This window comes from Pleurodeles waltl, chromosome 5, assembly GCF_031143425.1.
Source record: "Pleurodeles waltl isolate 20211129_DDA chromosome 5, aPleWal1.hap1.20221129, whole genome shotgun sequence".
Lineage (NCBI taxonomy): Eukaryota > Metazoa > Chordata > Amphibia > Caudata > Salamandridae > Pleurodeles > Pleurodeles waltl.
In genome coordinates, this window is record NC_090444.1 from 858,004,626 (window position 1) to 858,027,823 (window position 23,198).

At 45.9% G+C, this 23,198-nt stretch overlaps 1 protein-coding gene across 1 annotated transcript in view; it reads right to left on the reverse strand.

Annotated features, from left to right (window-relative positions):
- Window positions 1-23,198, reverse strand: part of LYST (lysosomal trafficking regulator) — a 2,674,875-nt gene that overhangs the window by 1,510,848 nt on the left and 1,140,829 nt on the right. The window contains 1 exon segment of the mRNA XM_069234946.1: window positions 11,039-11,237. Within this exon segment, the coding sequence (XP_069091047.1) occupies window positions 11,039-11,237 (199 nt within the window).

Below are 23,198 nucleotides of genomic sequence, written 5' to 3' on the forward strand. Positions count from 1 at the left end.
GGGTACCATTTACTAGGGACTTACATAGGGTGCTAAAGTTTTTTCCAGTTGGGAAAATAAATGTACAATATTTGAAAAGTGAGCTGGCTCTGGGGACCCGGTTAGCAAGAACCCAGTGTACTTTCAGTTGAAATCACATCAGAAACAAGGAAAAAGTGGGGGCTAACCATGCCAAAAGGGTGCTTTCCTACATGATCCCCCACCTCCCCATAAACCAAAGAAAATGAAACTAAACTTTTCCAAGAGAGTCTTCATCTTCTAAGTGGAAAATCCTGGAAAAGAAATCTGCATTGGCGTGGTTAGTCCAAGGTCGATCTTCCACTGTGAAGTCCAATCCCTTTAGGGAGCTGGACCACCTCAACTGTTTGGGGTTTTCAAATTCATTTCCATCAGCCATTTGAGGGGCCTGTGGTTGGTTAGAACAAGGAAGTGAGAACCAAACAAGTATCGCCGCTATTTCTTCAGGAACCAGGCCAAAGCAAAGGCTTCCCTCTTGATGGCACTCCAACACTGCTCTCTGGGGAGGAACCGTCTGCTAATGAAAGTAACAGGTTGATCATGGCCATCATCATAGCTTTGGGATAGGACTGTTCCTATCCTATGTTCAGAGGCATCTGTCTGCACTATGAATTGCTTTGTATAATCTGTAACGTCCAGAACAAGTGCTGAGCACATTGCTTCCTTCAGTGTAAAAAGCCTTTTGGCAGCTCACTGTCCAGTTCACTTTCTTTGGCATCTTCTTGGAGGTGAGTTCTATGAGAGGCAGCACATTAGTGCCATACCCCTTCACAAACCACTTGTAGGTCCAGTCAAGCCAAGGAATGCCCTGACTTAAGTCTGGCTGGTTGGAACTTCCCAGTCCAGAATTGTCTGGATCTTGGGTTTTAGTGGTTGAACTTGGCCTTCACCTACAAGGTGGCCCAAGTATACAATCTGGCCATGCCGTATATGGCACTTGCTCGCCTTGATAGTGAGGCCTGCACTCTTCAAAGCCTCAAGGACCTTGACAAGGTGGATGAGGTGATCCTGCCAGGTGGACCTAAAGACAGCAATATCATCAAGATATGCTGCACTAAAGTATTCCAACCCAGCCAGGACTTTGTTCACCAACCTTTGGAAGGTGGCAGGGGCATTCTTCAATCCAAAGGGCATAACAATGAACTGATAATGCCTATGTGTGGTTGCGAATGCTGATATTTCTTTTGCTCCAGGGGTCAGAAGTATCTGCAAGTACCCTGATGTGAGACCAAACATACTGAGATATTTGGTCGCCACCCACCTGTCAAACAATTTGTCAGTCTTAGGAACTTGATGTGCAACTGTCTTGGTTACAGCTTTGTGGCCCCTACAGTCCACACAAAACCGTATCTCTTGCTTTCCACCCTGGGTGTGAGGTTTGAGGACTATGACAACTAGGCTGGCCCAGGGGTTTTCAAAGTGCTCAATGATTTCCAATTCAAGCATCTTGCCTACTTCAGCTTTTATGCCCTATTTGACATGATCAGACTGCCTGTATTTTTTTTTTTGGACAGACTGTCCCCAATGTCCACATCATATTTACACCAGCTGATCTGACCAGGCGTCAAAGAGAAGAGCTCAGCATACTGATGCAGGACTTGCCTGCAGTCACTCTGCTGTTTGTCAGTGAGGGTGTCTGAAAAGACCACATCTTCTACTGAGTCATTGTGAGAAAGTAGCCTCTTTCTAGCATGGTTAACCCACTTTTGGTCTGTTTGTGAGTGCGTGTCAGTGTGTTTTTACTGTGCCACTGGGATCCTGCTAGCCAGGACCCTAGTGTTCATAGATAAAAACCTATATGTCAGTATATTTTGCCTGTCTCACTGGGATCCTGCTAGACAGGACCCAAGTGCTCATAGTTTGTGGCTTAATGTGTATGCCTGTGTAGTGCCTAACTGTGTCACCGAGGCTCTGCTAGTAGAACCTCAGTGCTTAGGCTCTCTCTGCTTTTAAATTTGTCACCGTAGGCCAGTGACTTCATTTACCAATTTCAATTGTCATACTGGATCCCCTTATAAGTCCCTATTGTAATTATACCTAGGTACCCAGGGCATTGGGGTTCCAGGAGATCCGTATGGGCTGAAGCATTTATTTTGCCACCCATAGGAGCTCATACAAACCCTTACACAAGACTGCCACTGCAGTCTGCGTGAAATAGTGCACACACTATTTCACAGCCATTTTCACAGCCATTTTCACTGCACTTAAGTAACTTATAAGTCACCTATATGTCCAACCTTCACTTGCTGAAGGTTAGGTGCAAAGTTATTAAGTGCAAGGGCACCCTTGCACTAGCAAAGGTGCCCCTACATAGTTCAGGGCCATTTTGTGAGTGGAGGGACACCATTACATGCGTGCACTACATATAGGTCAATACCTATATGTAACTTCACAACGGTAACTCCGAATATGACCATGTAACATGTCTAAGAACATGGAATTGTCCCCCCATTCCAAATCTAGTATCGGGGAGCCCAATGTACCACCATGGACCCCCAGTACTGCCAACCCAGCTCTCTGAGGCTTGCACTGCAGCTACAACTGCTGCCACTCACAGACAGGGTCCTGCCCCCCTGGGTTCTTTTCAGATTCTGCTTGCAAGTTTCCTTCAGGAATCCTCTGCAACCACTACAGACTCTTCTGACCTAGGATCAACCGCAGCCTGCTCCAAGAAACGCTGTAACTGCAACAAAGTGTCTACAAGAGATACTTTTCGTCAGCAACCTCAGCTCTAAGTCACCAACTGCAACAGTTTCCATGGCGTGCACAGTCTAGGGACTCCCTGTCTTCATCCTGCACAAGAAATCTCCTGTGGAGTGACGGAATCACTCCCCTGCTCCAAGCAGGCACCTTCCAAGGCGACGACTGGTACCCTGGGACTCCTCTCATGGCAACAAGTGTGCTCCTAAGGACACAGAGGGTGGACATGATCGACAAACTGTCCTGAGGTCCTGTTGATGCAATTTGGAGGAGGCAAGACCTTGCCTTCCTTGAGAACAACGGTACCCCTGTGTATTTTGTCTTCTTCACCTCCTGAGGCCTCTGTGCACTCTTTGCAAAATTCCTTCGTGCACAGCCTGGCCCAGGTCCCCAGCACTCCACACTGTGACGCTCAACCCGCTGAGTTGTTTTCCGGCGGCGTGGGACCTTCTTTTGTTGTGCTGCATCAACTGCGTTTTGCACCTCCCTTGAACCCGGATCCTGCGGGTTCTGGAGGTGCTGGCTGGCATCCTGAGGGCTCTATAAAGTGCTGAGAGCCCCCTCTTCCTCCTCACATAGAGTTGAGGCCCCAGGTCCATCCAGCGCTATTTTGATGAAAAACACACTTTTGCCGTAGCCAAGGCTTGTTGGCACCTTCCAACACGAAATCTCGTCTGCAACGATCTTCACGACGTGGGACATCTTTTGCATCACGCAGGAACCCGCTGGCATCTTCTTAGGGTGCATTTCTTCAGTCTTCTACTAACCGAGGACTCTTCTTTTGCACCCGCTTCTGGGTTGGCAGTGGCTCCGGTCCTTCCCGGAACTTCTTTTGACTTCTGGACTTGGTCCTCTTCCTTTGCAGGTCTTCAGGTCCAATAATCCAGCAGTTGTTCTTTGCAGACTTGGTTGGCTGCTGCAAAATCCCCAAAGGGGTGTAGTGTGTCCTAAGGAAACTTGCAATACTTTACTCCTGCTTTTCTGGGCTCTGGGGTGGGGTACTTTTCTTACCTTTACTGTATTCTTACTCTCCCATCGATTCTGCACACACCACACTTGTCTAGGGGGGAATTTGTGATTCACATTCTACTTTTTTAGTATATGATTTGTGTTGCCCCTAGACCTATTTTCTCCCATTGCAATCTATAGCATTTCATATTGCTTGCATTGTTCTGTGACTATTTACTTGTCTAATTTTGGTGTCTAGTGTATATATTGTGTATAATACTTACCTCCTCCAGAAGGAGTATTGTCTCTAAGATATTTTTGGTACTGTGTACCCTAATAAATACTTTTATTTTTGGTAACACTGAGTATTGTCTATACTTGTGTATAAGTACTGTGTATAAGTGGTATTGCAGGAGCTTTGCATGTCTCCTAGTTCAGCCTAAGCTGCTCTGCTATAGCTACATCTATCAGCCTAAGCTGCTAGAACACTACTACTTCACTAACTGGACCTGGTATAGGGTGTAAGTACCCAAGGTACCCACTACAAACCAGATCAGCTTCCTACAGCCCTCATGAGGTTTGTTGGAGAGGAGGCCAGGGAGAGGTTCACACTCTGCCGTCTGATCCTGATCAGTGACCATGAGCATGGTCATCTCACAGCCCTGTCATGATAGGGTTTAAGGCGATTGACATAGATGACCCACTTGGGGTTCCCGAGAGAGCAAAAGTCCACCAGGTAGGTGAGTTCCCATTTTCTTTCTAGGACAGGGTAGGGCCCACTCCATTTGTCCCAGAGAGCCCTAGGAGCCACAGGCTCCAAAACCCACACCTTTTGCCCTGATTTGAACTCCATCAGTGAAGACTTTTGGTCAACCCAGAGCTTTTAGAGCTCTTGGCTGGCCTCACACTTTTTGGATGCTTTTTCCATGTACTCAGCCATTCGAGAGCAAAGGCCAAGCACACAGTCCACAATATCTTGTTAGGTTCTTTGTGAGGCCTCTCCCATTCTTCCTTCAAAAGACATAATGGTCCCCTCCCAGGATGCCCAAACAGAAGCTCAAAGGGGGGAACCCTACCCCCTTCTGTAGCATGTCCCTGTAAGTGAAATGCTGGCCTGGAAGTAAGGCATTCTATCTCCTTCTGAGTTTTAAAGGGAGTCTACCATTTACACCTTTCAATCTCTTGTTGAACCTTTCAACAAGTCCATTGGACTGTGGGTGAAATGGGGTGGTGAACTTATAGGTCACTCCAGATTCAGCCCACATGTTTCAGGTAACCAGACATTTCTACCTCTGTCTTACACAACCTTCTTTGGAAAGCCCACTCTGGTAAAGATATCAATGAGGGCCCTAGCTCTGCAGGGGTAGTAGCAGTCCTCAGGAGAATTTCTTCAGGATACCTGGTTGCATGATCTACTACAACCAGTATAGATCTGTTTCCTGATGCAGTAGGGGGGTTAAGGGGACTGACAATGTCAATCCCTATCCTTTCAAATGGAACCCCAACCACCAGTAGTGGAATTAAAGGGACCTTTGAGTGGCCACCTGTCTTGCCACTGGCCTGGCAGGTGGCATAGGAGTTACAAAACTTCTTCACCTTCTGGGACATACCTGGCCAGTAGAAGTGGCTCACCGACCTACTCCAAGTTTTAAAGTGATCAAGATGCCTAGCTAGGGGGATGTCATAGGCCAAAGTGAGGAGAAATTCCCTAAACTGCTGAGACACTACCACTCTCATAGTGGTACCAGGTTTAGGGTCTCTAGCCTCACTGTAAAGAAGTCTCTCCTCCCAATAGGTCCTGTGGGAGCCACTGACCTCTCTCTTTTCCCAATCACTAGCTTGCTGTCTCTGGCTTTCATGATTTTTGCCATCAAAGACAGTCGTAGAGATCTCCAAAAGGTGACACACGCCCTAAGGGAGTGATCTGCTCCCCCTAGATTCCCTCCCCATAGATCCCCCAGGCTGTAGTATAGTTGGATACCTAGATGCTTACAGGAGGTGGGTGACCATCAAAGCCCCAAGGGGTTATCTGGCTAACAAGAGGTTCCTTCCACGCAAAGGAACATACAGGTTTTAGTTTGGTTGAGGCATATGTCAGACAGTTTCCCAAATTCCTCAAGGCGATTGATCACATCCTGCGTTCCCCTGGGACTGTCTGCTAAATATAGAAGGAGGTCATCTGCATGAAGCGAGAATATTTTCTTGGCTGTCAAACTTAATGCTGCTGCCCCCACACTCCCTCCGAAGCAGTTCTGCTGATGGTTCTATAGCCAGGGAAGAAGAACAAGGGTGACAGTGGGCAGTCCTTTCTGGTTCCTCGAAATACATTGTATGTGGTGGATATTGTTGAGCCTGTCCTGACCCTAGCCGCTGAGCCAGTGTAAAGTAGTGTAACTCACCAAATCCGATTATTTTTATTAAAAATAAAAATAATATCTGCCACTTTGGTCCCAGCACAGGATGCCTCAGTGCTTCCAGCCTCTCGGCAGTCAATGGGGCACAATGCACAGGCTCCCAATCCAGACGCTGGTCTCATGCTTTACCAAGCATGACAGCAGTGCCAGGATTGGCCTAAGTGTGCGGGTCTGACGCTCGCTCAGACACAGGGAGCCTGAGCCATTTCTCCACCCGGCTGTGCAACAAAGCTGGGATGGAAAAATGTAAGTGTACATGTCAGTTTGGCCGTTCTAAGACGGCCAGCCAGACCGACATGCGCACTTTACAGTGCCCACCACTCCTCCCTACCATGACCCCTGCACACTCTTGATTACTTGACTGGCAAAAAGACAGTGATAAATAAAATTATATTAAAATTGTTCTATTCAACACTGCCCAACTCTGAGCAGGGAGGAGATGCTCCTTTGCTTTTACAGAGGAGCCTCCCCTGGTCGGGGCCCTCGACCTAAAGCTAGACTTACACGAGGTCTGTGACTTCTTTCTAATTTTGATTACATATAGCTTTGTTTCACCATCCTGGGTGGCCTTGGAGTGCATAAGTGCACATACTTTGCATGGTGAAGTTGTGCCCTGAGCCCAAACATTAACGGTATACCTCCTGTGGATCCATCACCTATATCTGTTTGCGGCAGCCACGGTATTGTTTAAACCCTGCTGTGTTCGCTGGGAAAACAATGATAAATCATATTTCAGCTGACAAAAAAGGGAGCAGTGCTCCAAATCCACATTCAAAAGTGTGTAAAGAAAGTAACTGACGTCAATGTGCATGGGCTCCACTCTGTCACTTCCAGAGCACAACTATCCCAACATTGAGATGCACTGTGCCACCTCGAGGTGCAGGGGAGCACTTTTGTAAAAACTTCCAGAGCAGCTGCATTGTCCAAACCTTGATGGGCAGCAGAAAAGCTTTCAAGACCAACCGAAAGGTGCATAGCTACAGGAGGTTGATGTGAAACTGCTTCTCCACTTGAGACCAGAGACCCTTGATCTCCATCTTTCCCACTGAACCTCCCCAACCAACGTAGCCATAATTACTGTGAGTTTTGGATGAGGTAAGGAGAGAGGCCTGCTGCAACACAGGTTGGAGTCCATCTTCCACCACCGAAGGTCCATAGCTGTCTCCTCTGAGATGCAGGTGTTATCTAACAGACAGCTCCATTGCTATGAGCACTGAAAATAAAGTTTCCACTCCAAGGCCTATATGTGCCACCTGGCACCAGGGACCAGTAGGATGCACAAGGCCAGAAGCACAATAAGACTCAGTACCATGCTCAACAAGACTCAGGTTTGAGTCTGAAACTTCAGGATCATAACCTGAATGTCCCAGACTCGCTGTATGGCGAAAAGGCTGTACATGCTAATGTGTCCAAGATAGGTCCTCTTAAGGGAATCCTCTGCATCACCATGGGCAGGGAAACAGAACTAAAGTCCACTCCTATTGGGTGGGAGCATTTTTGAAGCTCCTGCCAGATGGTAGAGGACTCGGTGTTTGGTTCTGTTAAGTGGGAGATTTAAAAATGCTCCCGCAAAGTGAGAGCAAACACATGTTTCCCTGCCTGCACCACTGTGGACAGGGAAATTGCTCTGTCCCAGGGCTGGGCTATTGGGACGTAGCTGAGACAGCCCCCGGCGGTAGGCTCCCCAGAACTATTAATGGCTCAAGGAGGGGACTGGACAGCCCCCACTCTCTTAAAGGAATCAGTCCTGGGGGTGGCCTCCCCGGGGAGTTTTCAAGGTTGGAGAGAGGGACTGCATGGCCCCACCCACCATTTTGTGAATTTTCGGCCAGAGGTCGGGCTCCCGGGGCCTTTCGAGACTCAGGAAGGAGTGTTGTTCAACTCCCCTGCCTTTAAAAATCAAGGTCAACCTTGGGGGATGTGCTCCCTGGGACCTCTCTTCCCATAAATAATAAGATCAGTCCTGGAGTGGGGGCTCACTGGGACCTCTAATGGCTCAGGGAGGCGGGTTGCGCTTGCCCTCCCCAATAAAAATGTTTTTTGGCCCTGAGAATGAGCTCCCCAGTGCCTCTGGAAGGAGGCGCGAAAGGTGTGGGGTCAGGCAGCCCCGCTCCCCCTTATAAATATAGGCCTAGGTGTAGGCACTCCAGAGCTATGTAATAAATAAATGCAGCCCGGCCACCATTTTGGATTTTGTTTTTGTTTTTTCAATCCAGCAAAAGTCTTGTGGGTTTGCTGCATATTTGTCATTTTTGGCCCTAGGTGGGCTGTGGGTTCCTCTGGGTACCGCCATGGGGCCTAGGGAGTCAGGGTATCCCTACCCTGCAGACAAAAGGACAGGGGACTAAGTCCCTGAGTCCTGTAACGGCTGCCACCAACATTTTTCTTATGTTGCTGGTAACCAATCAGAACGCTCCCTCCCACAGGCGTCTGACTCCGGTGGGAGCGAAATGGCCCAAGGGAAATAAAGTTTCCTGTGCCAATCAGCACACTCTATTTTTAAATTGGTGCTCCTAGGAGAGCCTTGGAGAATCTTCCAAGCCCAAATGCCAAAATATACAATTATTTTTTACCCTTAATTTCTCAAAAATTACTGAACGGATTTACACCAAATCACAAAAAGCACTATCCACGGACCAAGATCTAGGTTCCTGTTGAGTTTGGTGTAATTCCATTCAGCAGTTTTTGCTGTAGCTCATCTTAAATAAGACTATATAAAATGCATGGGAATTTTGTGTTTTGGGACCTCCCACCCCCTTGATGGATCACCCCAAAACTTTCCAGGAAGGAGCTAGCTGAGGTGAATGAACTTTTTTTTTTTTTTTTTTAGGTTTTGTGACAGGGCCAAAGTTATTAGCAAACCAGGTTGAGACAACATTTTCATTGAACGGTCTACATGTGTATAAAATATTTATTTGACAACCCTGCTTCAGAAGATGCTAGAAAAATAATTCTGTTATTTTCAAGTTTTCGAAATCTGATTTAATGCTGATATCAGGTTTTTGATACCTTCAGTAAAAAAAAAAAGTAACTTTATAAAAATGTACTTTGGGCTGCTTAAGCCAGCGCTTGTTTAAAATCAGTTATGTCACTCATAGGACGTCCAGATGCCAAGGAATGTTCCTGGCTAGACTTTAATCTGTCTACCAGAGGATAATATATTGGCATCTAGTCCCAGAAAGACATATGTGTTGTCAACAAATGGTCACTTAGCAGGAATTAACCATCTGAGAGGGATATAGGACAGCATTACAAATTCTTTTGGCTTGCTAATCCCAAATGGGACTTGCGGGATCTCCTCCGATTCATTCCCAGAGCCCTCATAGACAATTTGGCGAGGAAGTATGCCCAGGGAGGACAATGCAACATGGGCAAGAAACCCAGGTCCATCCCATCCAGAGCTTTTCGCTGCACTGAAAACTGTTTCAGCTGAGGAGGCATCCAGCCTTGCGGAACCTTGCATGGCTGCATCTTCAGTTTTGCCTTCCTAGAGAATTCTGAGAACCAAAAAAATTACTAAGACCGAATGGCAAACCTTGGACCGGGACAAGCAAGCAAATTCTTCCAAGTGATGAAGTCACCTTGACAGCTGCAAAATCCAGCTTTGTTTCACTCTTGAGCTTTTGGCACCAAAACCAACTGAATAAGTCGGAGATCAACAATGATGTATCCCACTTAAAGAGCACCTCGGTGGGCCTCACTCTTGGATTTTGTTCCGCTGAAGGATTTTGACTTACATTTCAAAGACTAAGTGCTAACTTAAAACTAACTGCAATTACCACCCTAGTGTATTCTAGCTCCTAGTCAACCACAAACTGATGTTTTTCAATGGCGCTTTTCTTCTCTGCACACTTTGCATTACAAAAATTTGAAATTCATATCTCTGCCTCCCCTTATTCAAATTTAATCATCTTGGTGTATGCTTGCCCATTAAATTAGTCACTATTTTTCTAAATTAGTTTGGGATTTTCTGTACTGTTTTCTTAACCTTTAAAATTGTTGGTGAACTAGAGACAAAACATACACTCTTCAGAGCCGCAGATGGGGCTCTTCTTGGTCCCAGCAGTTGCTATGATACCCCACTTACTGAAGTGAAGTGCATTGGCAGGCTAAAGGGGAGCAAGAGTGTCCCAACAGTAAAAGATCTAGGACCGTTTGCTGATGCAGAAATGGTTATATTTATAGCAAGTATCAACTAAGTTTCTTTAGAACTTGCTAAGCCTCCAGCATGCAACACATTTTTTAACAGTTTATAGGATGTACTGGCCACCGCATAACAAATGAAGATGAGCCCATCAGTGATGGTGAACTTTTCTGTGATTGGTAAAAAAACATGCGGATGAACTAATATAGGACACTGACGGCAGCACATGAGAAGCTCCAAAATGCTATGAACTTCTGCTTAAAAAGTATTAATATTTGTACATGTCAAAAATAACAAAATCGACTACTAAGAAACGAATCTCAGCTTTATAAGTGCAGTTTTAAGTGACAACATTAAAACAGATTACCAAAACGGAGATATATTTCAATAAAAGAGGGAGGCATATAAGAGCCTAATAAAATATGTTTTCACTTCTGAAATAACAAGATAGGCAGTGTTAAAACGATGCTCGATCATAGCTAATATCAACTACGCCAGTTGGTAATCAGGCAAGCCTGAGTCCGATAGCAAAGGAAGATTTCAAATGTTGCAATCACTAATGACGAATGAGGTGTATTACGCTTAAAATTTAGGAAGCCACGGTATTCCTTAGGTGGACAAGGATTCGAGTGCTAAACACGGCTGATGCAAATACCAAAAATGAAAACTACTTAGTCCTAAATAAACGACTGAAAAGGGAATAAACACCATTCAATTACAATGAAAAACATGTCGCAAATATGCAGAAATCATCAACACATATCTTGAACCAATTAAAAAGCACTACAACATCTTGAATAAAAAGACAAAATACCTGCATGCAGGGAGCAGAAGAAATTGGTGGGATTGTGACAAACATATGTATTAGTGGGAGGATGAATTGCCAAAAGAAAATTGAAAATCAGTTTCAGAAGCTCCAGATCAGGGGGGCAGCCAAGCACTTCCTCAATGATTTTTACATAGGACATGCAAACGTTCTTGGGAATTGATGTAAGGTCGCCATCTCTGTGCTCCTGAAAGAAATACAAAATGGCTGATCCTCCACTGACACAAAGATTGTAAATAGACACTCAATTGCCAGGTTTTTAATAATATATAGTTATGCAAACGCCCAAAGCCTTCTACTGATTTATGATCAATATTTTCCATCCACTGCAATAGTACGTTTTCATGTGGTCACTAGCTAAAACAGACAGGCTTTTAGTAAAGGATATCTCGTATGCAAAGCTTCTGGTTAGCAACTGACACGTATTTTCGGTTTAGTGTCCCTTATTGTGATTGTCGACTACAAGAAACCAGTGGCATGCTTGTTTTGGATAATGGACAGGCAGAGCCAGGAGCGAGAGGGAAATATGTAAAACTCAGATGGATCTCAAAGACAGGTGTAGACAGGGGTCAGGCTGCTGGCCTCTCTCCCAAACATGTGGCCTGCGAGAGCACACAGCTTACTACTTTCTTTTCAAACTCCTTGTCAAAGTACAGCTTATTCTGTAGGACAATGTATGTACATGAAACCTGAAAGTTTCTACTGATTTACATATTATCGTATGATGCAGGGCGGAGTTTTTAGGCCAACAAAAAGGAAGATCCTTTAAACATGGGTCTTAATGGCGTGACAAAGTGGTGTCAATGTGTAATGTGTCAGTGAACTTCTTCTGGACTTAAAGTACAAGTTACTTACCTTCGGTAAAGAACTATCGGGAAGAGACATATTCTAGTTGCAGATTCCTTACTTTAGAATTTCCCCCAGGCGTCAGAATGGATCTGGAGATTTTTTTTCGAGCAATACTCTTGCACGTCGGTAGCTGGCGTCGGTCGACTCTGCAGATGTCGTAGGCGTCGTGGTCGCTGTGATGACGTCAGGAGTAGTACATAGACGCCGCCCTCGCGCAGTGATGTCAGTTTCCTTTAACGACTTTCCACGCCAGAGCGCAGAGCCGCTAAGAACACTGAGTTTGGTGTTCCAGAGCTAAGGACCTGAGAGGGGGGGAATCCCTGTCCCTGGAAATCAGTTCGCAAGCCGGGAGGATGGGTGGGCAGTAAGGAATCTGCAACTAGAATATGTCTCTACCAGATATTTGGTTACCGAAGGTAAGGAACTTGTACATCTGATAGAGACTTCTAGTTGCAGATTCCTTACCTTAGAACAGATACACAAGAAATGTCATCCTCGGTGGAGGGCTGCGAACTAAGATCATACTAGAAAGTCCTGCAGGACCGAACAACCAAGGTAGCCGTCCCGATGTACCTGACCATCCAAGCAGTAATGCATAGCAAACGTGTGCAGGGACGCCCACGTAGCTGCCTGACAGATATCCAGGACTGGAACTCTGCTTGCTAACGCCGTGGATGCAGCAGTGGCCCTGGTAGAATGAGCCCGCAAGCCGTCAGGAGGTTGCTTTTTTGCCAAAGCGTAGCACATTTTGATGCAAAGAAACACCCATCGAGAAATGGTACGCTTCTGCACCGTCTTCCCTTTCTTCGAACCCACATAGCCAACAAAGAGTTGATCGTCCACCCGGAAGTCTTTAGTACGATTGAGATAGAACGCCAACGCTCTTTTTGGGTCCAGACGGTGGAGTCTCTCCTCCTCATGGGAAGGATGTGGGGGTGCGTAGAAGGTAGGCAAAGTGATGGACTGGCCTACATGAAATGGTGTAACCACCTTAGGAAGGAAGGAAGCCCTAGTGCGTAACACCACTTTGTCGTGGTGCACAGACAAATATGGAGGCTTTGAAGAAAGGGCCTGAAGCACACTCACCCTGCGGGCAGAAGTGATGGGGATGAGAAAAACAGTCTTGAATGTGAGGAGCCATAAGGGACAATTATGCATTGGCTCAAAGTAGGGACACATCAAGTAAGTAAGTACAAGATTAAGATCCCACTGAGGCACGATGAAGGGAGTGGGAGGAAATAAGTGGGTGAGCCCCTTCAAGAACCTACTCACAAGAGGAGATTTAAAGAGTAAGGGCTGATCAGAAAGACTAAGAAAGGCAGAAATGGCAGACAGATACCCTTTAAGGGTGCCCAATGCAGAGCCCTGCTGGGCTAAAGAAAGAATGAATAGAAGAACCTCTGAAAGAGGAGCAGAAAGGGGGTCAACAGATTTGTTGGCGCACCATGCCACAAATTTATTCCAACGACAGGCATATACAGTTTTCGTCGATGGACGCATGGCTGCCAAGATAACATTGCAGACTTCGGGTGGAGGGGCAAATGCCGTCAACTGTTGCCGCTCAATCTCCACACATAAAGGCGGAGGTTGGACAGGTTCAGGTGGAGGACTGTCCCCTGCTGCTGCGACAGAAGATCCACCAAAGAGGCAGTCTGAGTGGAGGATCGATGGGCATGCTCAATAGCTATGGATACCACACTCTTCGAGCCCATTCCAGAACCACCAAGATAACGTGGGCCCGGTGGTACTCGATTTTCTTGAGAACTCTGGGCAGAAGAGGGATAGGAGGGAAGGCGTAAAGGAGGCCAGAGTTCCACTCGAGACGAAAAGCGTCTCCGAGTGAGTGCCGCATTGGAAACTCCAACGCACAAAATAGCTGACATTGCACATTCTCTGCAGAGGTGAACAGATCTAACCAAGTGTAAGAAGTTGGCTCTGTATGTACTATTTCAAAGTAAGAAATAGCATGCACAGAGTCCAAGGGTTCCCCTTAGAGGTAAGATAGTGGCAAAAAGAGATCATTCTAATGCTCTATTTTGTGGTAGTGTGGTCAAGCAGTAGGCTTATCAGAGGGTAGTGTTAAGCATTTGTTGTACGCATTTGTTGAGGACGCAACAGGGCGCCCCTTGCATTGGCCACGAAAGAGACAAAAAGTGGACTGTGGGCGGCGTGTGGCGGAAGAAAGGCCAAGGGACCGAGCCGTAGCCCGGGAATCCTTGAACCTCTCCAAGGCCGAGTCCTCTTTGTCTCCGAAGAGACAGGTGCCATCAAAGGGCATGAAGAAAAGAACTGACGTCACTGTGCGAGGGCGGCGTCTATGTACTACTCCAGACGTCATCACGGTGACCACGACGTCTGCGGAGTCGACCAACGCCACCTACCGACGCGCAAGGGTATTGCTCGAAGAAAAATCTCCGGATCCAGTTTGAAGCCTGGAGGAAATTTTAAGGTAAGGAATCTGCAACTAGAAGTCTCTTTCAGATAAGTCATGGCAGCTGTCTATTTCATAAAAGTAGGGATTGAAATTAAATATGAAACAAAATTTGCTATTAATTGTACCTCAAATAAACTTCAAGATACTTCATTAAAATAAGTAGTTTTAATCACCAAGAAATGGCTACGTGGCTTTCCTTCACCAGCCAGTCGGGTAACTGACTTTTTCCAGAACGCCACAGCAGCCGCCCGTTCCAATGCTCACCGTATTCCAAGAATTCCATGCTGATTACATTACAACACATCTTTCCTCTTTTAAAACAAAAACAACAAAAAACTGGAAAAAAACAAAATATACAACCATATCACATCACAAAGGGCCTGATTACAACTTCGGCGGAGAGGGTTAATCCGTCCTAAATGTGACGGATATCCCGCCCACTGAATTACAAGTCCATTATATCCAATGGAATTCATAATAGGGCGGGCGGAATATCCGTCACATTTGGGACAGATTAACCCTCTCCGCCGAAGTTGTAATCAGGCCCAAAGTCTTTCAAATATGCAGGAGTTCTGTGATTCCACTGAGTTATCCTAAACTGTGTGAACCCCCCATCAACTCTTGCATCCACTCCTCTATTGGTCTCAGCAGCAACCCTAATACCACTATTATGGATCAAAGACTCATCATCCATCAACATGTAACTACTGCAACCCACTTCCTCATTACAACTCTTGGCACCTGCACCACCACACTTCTCATCAATCCGAACAGCAACAGCACCACCACACTTAGCCACCTTCCTCAAATTCGACTTTTTTCCATTCTCCAGTATCACAAAAAAAAAATGCACCTCTCTCACTTTGAATGGTCCCCGAAAATTCCTCCACCTACCTGCTCTGACCTTAATTTTCACCCAATCACCTTTAAAAATCCTGTTGTCACCTCGCAAACAAGAAGTTTCACTCCTTCTTTCCTCCAGCTCCTTTTCAACCTTACTATTCCTAGCACCCAACTGCCCCCAAACTGAACAGTTATCCAACAAAATTCTCATCCACTCCGGTAGCAGCCTTGTTCCTGCCTTCCCCCTCTTATCAGCTCAAAAGGAACCTCCCCTGTGACAGTATTTCTTGTAGTACGATGAGCCCAAACCATGTCATACACCATTGTAAGGAAATGCGTCCTTGGCATGGTTACCCCCTGACATTTTGCCTTTGCTGATGCTAAGTTATGACTTGAAAGTGTGCTGGGACCCTGCTAACCAGGACCCAGTATTCTTTCCCTAAACTGTACCTTTGTCTCTACAACTGGCACAACCCTGGAACTCAGGTAAGTCCCTTGTAACTGGTACCCCGGTACCAAGGGCCCTGATGCCAGGGAAGGTCTCCAAGGGCTGCAGCATGACTTATGCCACCCTAGGGACCCCTCGCTGAGCACATGCACACTGCCTCACAGCTTGAGTGTGCTGGTGGGGAGAAAATGACTAAGTCGGCATGGCACTCCCCTCAGAGTGTCACGCCAACCTCACACTGCCTGTGGCATAGGTAGGTCACCCCTCTAGCAGGCCTTACAGCCCTAAGGCAGGGTGCACTATACCACAGGTGAGGGCATAGGTGCATGAGCACTATGCCCCTACAGTGTCTAAGCAAAACCTTAGACATTGTAAGTGCAGGGTAGGCTTAAGTGTATATGGTCTGGGAATTTGTTAAACACGAACTCCACAGTTCCATAATGGCTACACTGAAAACTGGGAAGTTTGGTATCAAACTTTTCAGCACAATAAATGCACACTGATGCCGGTGTGCATTTATTGTAAAACACACCCAGAGGGCATCTTAGAGATGCCCCCTGAAAACATACACGACTTCCAGTGTAGGCTGACTAGTTTTTGCCAGCCTGCCACACACCAGACATGTTGCTGGCCACATGGGGAGAGTGCCTTTGTCACTCTGTGGCCAGGAACAAAGCCTGTACTGGGTGGAGTTGCTTCTCACCTCCCCCTACAGGAACTGTAACACCTGGCGGTGAGCCTCAAAGGCTCACCCCTTTTGTTACAGCGCCACAGGGCATCCCAGCTAGTGGAGATGCCCGCCCCTCCGGCCACTGCCCCCACTTTTGGCGGCAAGGCTGGAGGAGATAATTAGAAAAACAAGGAGGAATCACCCACCAGTCAGGACATCCCCTAAGGTGTCCTGAGTTGAGGTGACCCTTACTTTTAGAAATCCTCCATCTTGTGAGTGGAGGATTCCCCCAATAGAATTAGGGATGTGCCCCCCACCCCACAGGGAGGTGGCACAAAGAGATTGTGGCCACCTTCCAGGACAGTAGCCATTGGCTACTGGCCTCCCAGACCTAAACACACCCCTAAATTCAGTATTTAGGGGCTCCCCAGAACCTAGGAAACTAGATTCCTGCAACCTGAACAAGAAGAAGGACTGCTGACCTGAAGCCCTGCAGAGAAGACAGAGACGACAACTGCTTTGGCCCCAGCCCTACCGGCCTGTCTCTCTACTTCAAAGAAAACTGCAACAGCAACGCATCCAACAGGGACCAGCGACCTCTGAAGCCTCAGAGGACTACCCTGCAACCAAGGACCAAGAAACTCCCATGAACAGCGGCCCTGTTCAACAACCTGCAACTTTCTTGCAACAAAGGAACAACTTTAAAGACTTCACGTTTCCCGCCGGAAGCGTGAGACTTTCCACTCTGTACCCGACGCCCCCGGCTCGACCTGCAGAAAACCAACACTTCAGGGAGGACTCCCCGGCGACTGCAAGCCTGTGAGTAGCCAGAGACGACACCCTGAGCCCCCACAGCGACGCCTGCAGAGGAAATCCAGAGGCTCCCCCTGACCGCGACTGCCTGTAACAAGGGCCCCGATGCCTGGAACCAACACTGCACCCGCAGCCCCAAGGACCTGAAGGAACCTAACTCCAGTGCAGGAGCGACCCCCAGGCGACCCTCTGCCTAGCCCAGGTAGTGGCTACCCCGAGGAGCCACCCCCTGTGCCTGCCTGAATCGCTGAAGTGACCCCTGGGTCCCTCCATTACTTCCTATCTAAAACCTGACGCCTGTTTGCACACTGCACCCGGCCGCCCCTGTGCCACTGAGGGTGTACTTTCTGTGCCTTCTTGTGTCCCCCCCGGTGCCCTACAAAACCCCCCTGGTCTGCTCCCTGAGGACGCGGGTACTTACCTGCTGGCAGACTCAAACCAGGGCACCCCTGTTCTCCATTGAAGCCTATGTGTTTTGGGCACCTCTTTGACCTCTGCACCTGACCGGCCCTGAGCTGCTGGTGTGGTAACTTTGGGGTTGCCTTGAACCCCCAATGGTGGGCTACTTTGGACCCAAATTTGAGACTTGTAAGTGTTTTACTTACCTGCAAACCTAACTTTTACTTACCTCCCCCAGGAACTGTTGATTTTCGCACTGTGTCCATTTTTAAAATAGCTTATTGCCATTTTTACAAAAACTTTACATGATATTGTGATTATTAAAAGTTCCCAGAGTACCTAGGTGAAATACCTTTCATTTGAAGCTTTACTTGTAAATCTAGAACCTGTGGTTCTTAAAATAAACTAAGAAAATATATTTTTCTATATAAAAACCTATTGGCCTGGAGTAAGTCTTTGAGTGTGTGTTCCTCATTTATTGCCTGTGTGTGTGTACAACAAATGCTTAACACTACCCTCTGATAAGCCTACTGCTCGACCACACTACCACAAAATAGAACATTAGAATTATCTCTTTTTGCCACTATCTTACCTCTAAGGGGAACCCTTGGACTCTGTGCACACTAGTTCTTTCTTTGAAATAGTATATACAGAGCCAACTTCCTACATTTGTGGCAGCGGTGCGACCTAAGACTTTGCATTTGCTGGACTACTCAGCCAATACCTGATAACACAACTAAATTCCAAAAATTGTCATTAGAAACTGATATTTGAAATTTTGGCTATTTTTCTACATTTTTAAAAGTCCTGCTAGGGCCTTGTGTTAGTCCCTGTTAGCATTTCTTTTAGAGTTTAAAAGTTTTGTAAATGTTTGGATTAAGTTCTAGAGATAGTTTTAGATTCTTAAAAAGTATCCCAACTTTTAGAGAAATAATATCTAGTACAGATGAGATGGTGGTGGAACTCAACCTCACCCCTTACCTGCACCTTAGGATGTCAGAGTTAAGGACTCTCTGTAAAATAAAAAATATAAAAACTGGATCAAACCCTACCAAAGTACAGCTCCAGGAGCTTTTGGCAGAGTTTGCTAGAGACCACCCCTCTGAAAACAACTTAACAGAGGGGGAAACTAGAGACCTGGAGGATAACTCCCTTCCTCCTGTCCTAGTTAGGGAGACCAGGGTCCCTCAAACCCTGACTCCACAAGTGATAGTCAGAGATGCTGCTTCTCCCACAGGGGAGTCCAGCAACTCTGGAAGCATTGAGGGCAGCCTCAATGAAGATGACCTCCTGTTAGCCAGGAGGGCCAAAAGATTGGCTTTGGAGAGACAGATCCTAGCCATAGAGAGGAAAAGACAGGAGATGGATTTAGCTCCCATCAATCGTGGCAGCAACTTAAATAGGGTCAGAGAGAATACTGACATGCTAAAAATCCCCAAAAGGATTATAACAAAATATGAAGATGGTGATGATATCACCAAATGGTTCACAGCTATTGAGAGGGCGTGTGCAACCAGAAAAGTAAACAAATCTCACTGGGGTGCTCTCCTTTGGGAAATGTTCACTGGAAAGTGTAGGGATAGACTCCTCACACTCTCTGGAAAAGATGCAGAATCCTATGACCTCATGAAAGCTACCCTGATTGAGGGCTTTGGATTCTCAACTGAGGAGTACAGGATTAGGTTCAGGGGGGCTCAAAAATCCTCGAGCCAGACCTGGGTTGATTTTGTTGACTTCTCAGTCAAACCACTGGATGGTTGGATTAATGGCAGTGGTGTAAATGATTATGAAGGGCTGTATAATTTGTTTATGAAGGAACACCTTTTAAGTAATTGTTTCAATGATAAACTGCACAGCATCTGGTAGACCTAGGTCCAATTTCTCCCCAAGAATTGGGAAAGAAGGCAGACCACTGGGTCAAGACTAGGGTGGCCAAGACTTCCACAGGGGGTGACCAAAAGAAAGGGGTCACAAAGACTCCCCAGGGGAAGAGTGTTGAGACATCCAAGGGAAAAAGTAAAGAGTCTTCTACACGTCCCCAAAAAACCTGCTCAGGACGGTGGGTTCAAAGCCTCTTCACAATCCTCATTTGGGTACAAGGCTAAAAATGTTGATCCCAAAAAGGCCTGGTATCGTAGCTGTAATCAGCAGGGACACCAAACTGGAGACAAGGCCTGTCCCAAGAAAGGTTCCCCTTCTACTACTATTCCAGTTAGCAGTGGAATAGCCAGTCTCCAGGTGGGATCAACAGTGTGCCCAGAGCAAATCAGGGTCCACATTTTTACCATTCACCAACGCCCTTTGAATTGCTCCCTTCACCAAACGATTAGCCCTCTCAACAATGCCACTGGCCCGGGATTATACAGACTCGTGCGAGAATGCTTTATGACAGAACTATCCAAGACATTTTTCATCTCTGTCGATACTAATTGACTACCATTATCCGTGATGATCCTGCCCGGATATCCTTCTTCCCTAAAAATCGTATCTAAAACTCTTTATAGTAGACTTCGTGGTGATCTCCCTCATAAATTTCACCACCAACCATTTGGAATGAACATCCACCATTACCATGGCAAACCTCAATGGAGTACTCAATGCGCCAACGGTCCTATGAAGTCCACACACACACACACACTGTGCCACACCACACCTGGATTCTCAATGACACTTCGACAAGATTGACTGCCAATCCTTAATCTCTTCTCACTGTTTTTACACACGATGCACTTCTCCACCCATTCTTCCACATCACCATCCATTCCTGGCCACCAAAAATTCTCACTTAATCTCTTCTTAGTTAACGTCTGGCCCAAATGTCCTTCATGGGTCAACCTAAATAAATCTAACCGCAAACACAAAGGGGGAATAAACTTGTCCCCTCTCAACAGCACCACAACTTCACACACCGACAATTCATCCAATACCTTCAAATATGGATGCGCAGCTGAACTCGCACAACTTTCTCTCTTCGCACCACACTTCACCAATCAAACAACTTCACTTAAAGCAACATCATCCCTCAAGCTTGACACCCATTTGTCCCTTGAAATAGCACCTCGCAAACACTTGCACACATCTTTAACACTTGCTATCACTTCACCACCTCTCACACATTCCAAATCCATTTCGCGCATATCCTGAACAGGCAAACGAGATAAACAATCCGTCTGCACATTCCGCCAGCCTGAAATATGTTACACCACATACATGTACTCTTGCAAGCGTGAGGCCAACCTAGCTAGCCTTGCAGAGCCATTCCCAGCACCACCTGGTGCCAACAACTTGATCAATGGTTTATGATCAGTGCGCAGAATAATTGTTGTACTCCAAATAAAGGTGCAAAAATATTCTAATGCCCAAGCAGCAGCCAACGCTTTTCTCTCTATAACCGAATAGTTCCTTTCACTAGGAGTAAGTGTTCTCGAAGCAAATGCTACTGCTCTTTCTCCTCCAACATGATGCTGAGATAACACACCACCTAACCCCACAGCACTTGCATCCATAGTGATAACAGACTTACAGTTGACATCAAATGGTACCAAAACCTCAGCAATATACAGGTCTTTCTGATGGTGTTAAAACAGAGCATTTGTGCATCGCCCCAAACAAAGCTATTGTTTTTCTTAAGTAACTTTCTTAAATCATCAGTTTTGTCAGCAAAGTTTTGAATACATTTTGAATAATATTCTATCAGACCCATAAATGATCTTAAATGGTCCTTGTTACTTGGTGGAGGAGCATCTCTGTTGACTCTTAATAAATCCCTTTTCGGTCTCACACCTTCCTCAGACAAAGCATGCCCCAAATACTCAATCTCTTCCACCAAGAATTTTCATTTTTCTCTCCTGAGAGTCAAACCTGCCATTTTAAGCCTATCAAACACTTGTTTCAATGCAACATTATGTTTTTTAATAGTTTCCCCAAACACAAGAATATCATCTTGGAAGAAAATGACATTGTCCACCCCTTTGAAAACAGATGACATCATTCTCTGAAACACACTGGCAGCTGATGATAAACCAAAAGGCATTCGGTTAAATTGAAAAGTGCCCTCCGATGTTATGAAAGCTGGGAATTTTTTTGAATCCTGATGCAATTCAATCTGATGGTATGAACTTTTCAACTCAAGTTTACTAAAATAACACCCCCCCCTTTAACAACAACATTTCGTTGATATTCGGTAGAGGAAAGGTGTCCACCACAATATTGTGATTCACACTGCGTAGAGCAACACAAAACCTCAGGCTCCCATCAGGTCTTTTGTGATGACCACAGGCGAAATCCACTCAGAGCTCTCCACTGGCTCAATAATGCCCTTGGAAACCATGTCTTCAATTAGGTGCTTTACTTCACTTCTCATCGTGACCAGAACTCTTCTTAAAAGTGTGCTGCACCGGGACCGCATTTTCCTTCAGCACAATTTTGTGCACATAACCTTTTAGAGGCCCTACATTTTCTGAGAAGACATCAAATGTAGCCTCAATAATATAATCAACGGACAAATCCTCCACAACCATCTCCTGAGAAGGGGTTCTTGGGTTGATCACAATATAGAGATCACATTGATGTTGCCACCCAAGAGTAGGAGGTCCAGATTCAGCAACATACACTTTGCCACTGACAGACCTGTGTTGAAAAGATATGTTTGCGACCATGTATCCAATTATATCAATTTGCTCCCCTTGGTTACCACCCGGATTTATGCCCTTAGGCAACAATGGGACGTCGGGCCATTCATGATCCAGCATGCCCTAAGGCACAATGGTATACAGTGATCCTGAGTCCACCATGAGTTTGACCACCCTTTCATTAACAACAAAATTCGCCTTGGGTCTGGAACATCTGGCCATGTCACTGTGTGGATCACCTATACATATAATTCTGTCTTCACCAGACTCCTGTCGAACATCCACATTGGACTGATCCTGCACCATCGCCACTTTGCTCGATGAAGCTCTGCATACTTTTGCAAAACGACCTTTGCTACCACATTTTCTGCACTCCCTAACACAACCCTTAAAATCTGCATTGTGTGCACTGCTGCCACACCTGAAGCACGCTTTGGGATTGAATCTATGGTTATACTCAGATTTGTCACAATTAGTGTAATGTCCAGTATCAAGTGGTTCTTTTTTCTTTTTAACGAACATGACCTCACTGTTACAAGTATCTTTCTTCCCCAACACCTTGATGTAAAACTCTGATTTTTTGTTGCCCACAAACGTTCCTCTATCTTCTTACTTTTGCACTCAACAATTAGTTGGTCCCTTATCATTTCCTCTGTCATGCTCCCAAACTGGCATTTAGTGGAAAGTTGCTTTAAAAGTCATCAATTGATTCATCCATTTTCTGCAGTTGGGTATAAAATTTGTATTGACGCATAACAACACTAGTGTCTTTTGAGAATCTTTTTTTTAGTCTTAGTTTTGCCTCCAAAAACACATCCTAACCATGTGTCCCAACTTCATTAATAAATGCTTTTTACCTCGTAGGCCTGAAACCTTGACCATCCAATGCCTCCAAATAATTCTCAAGCATATCAATCTATTCTTCCCACTCTCTATCAGGTGAGCCTGCATCTTGCAGAAACACTGGTGGGGCAATAATAGCTGAATTGTTCATCCTGAAACTCACGTAACAGATAATAGTAAAAACAAAAAACACAACAACAAAAAAACACAAAAAAAAA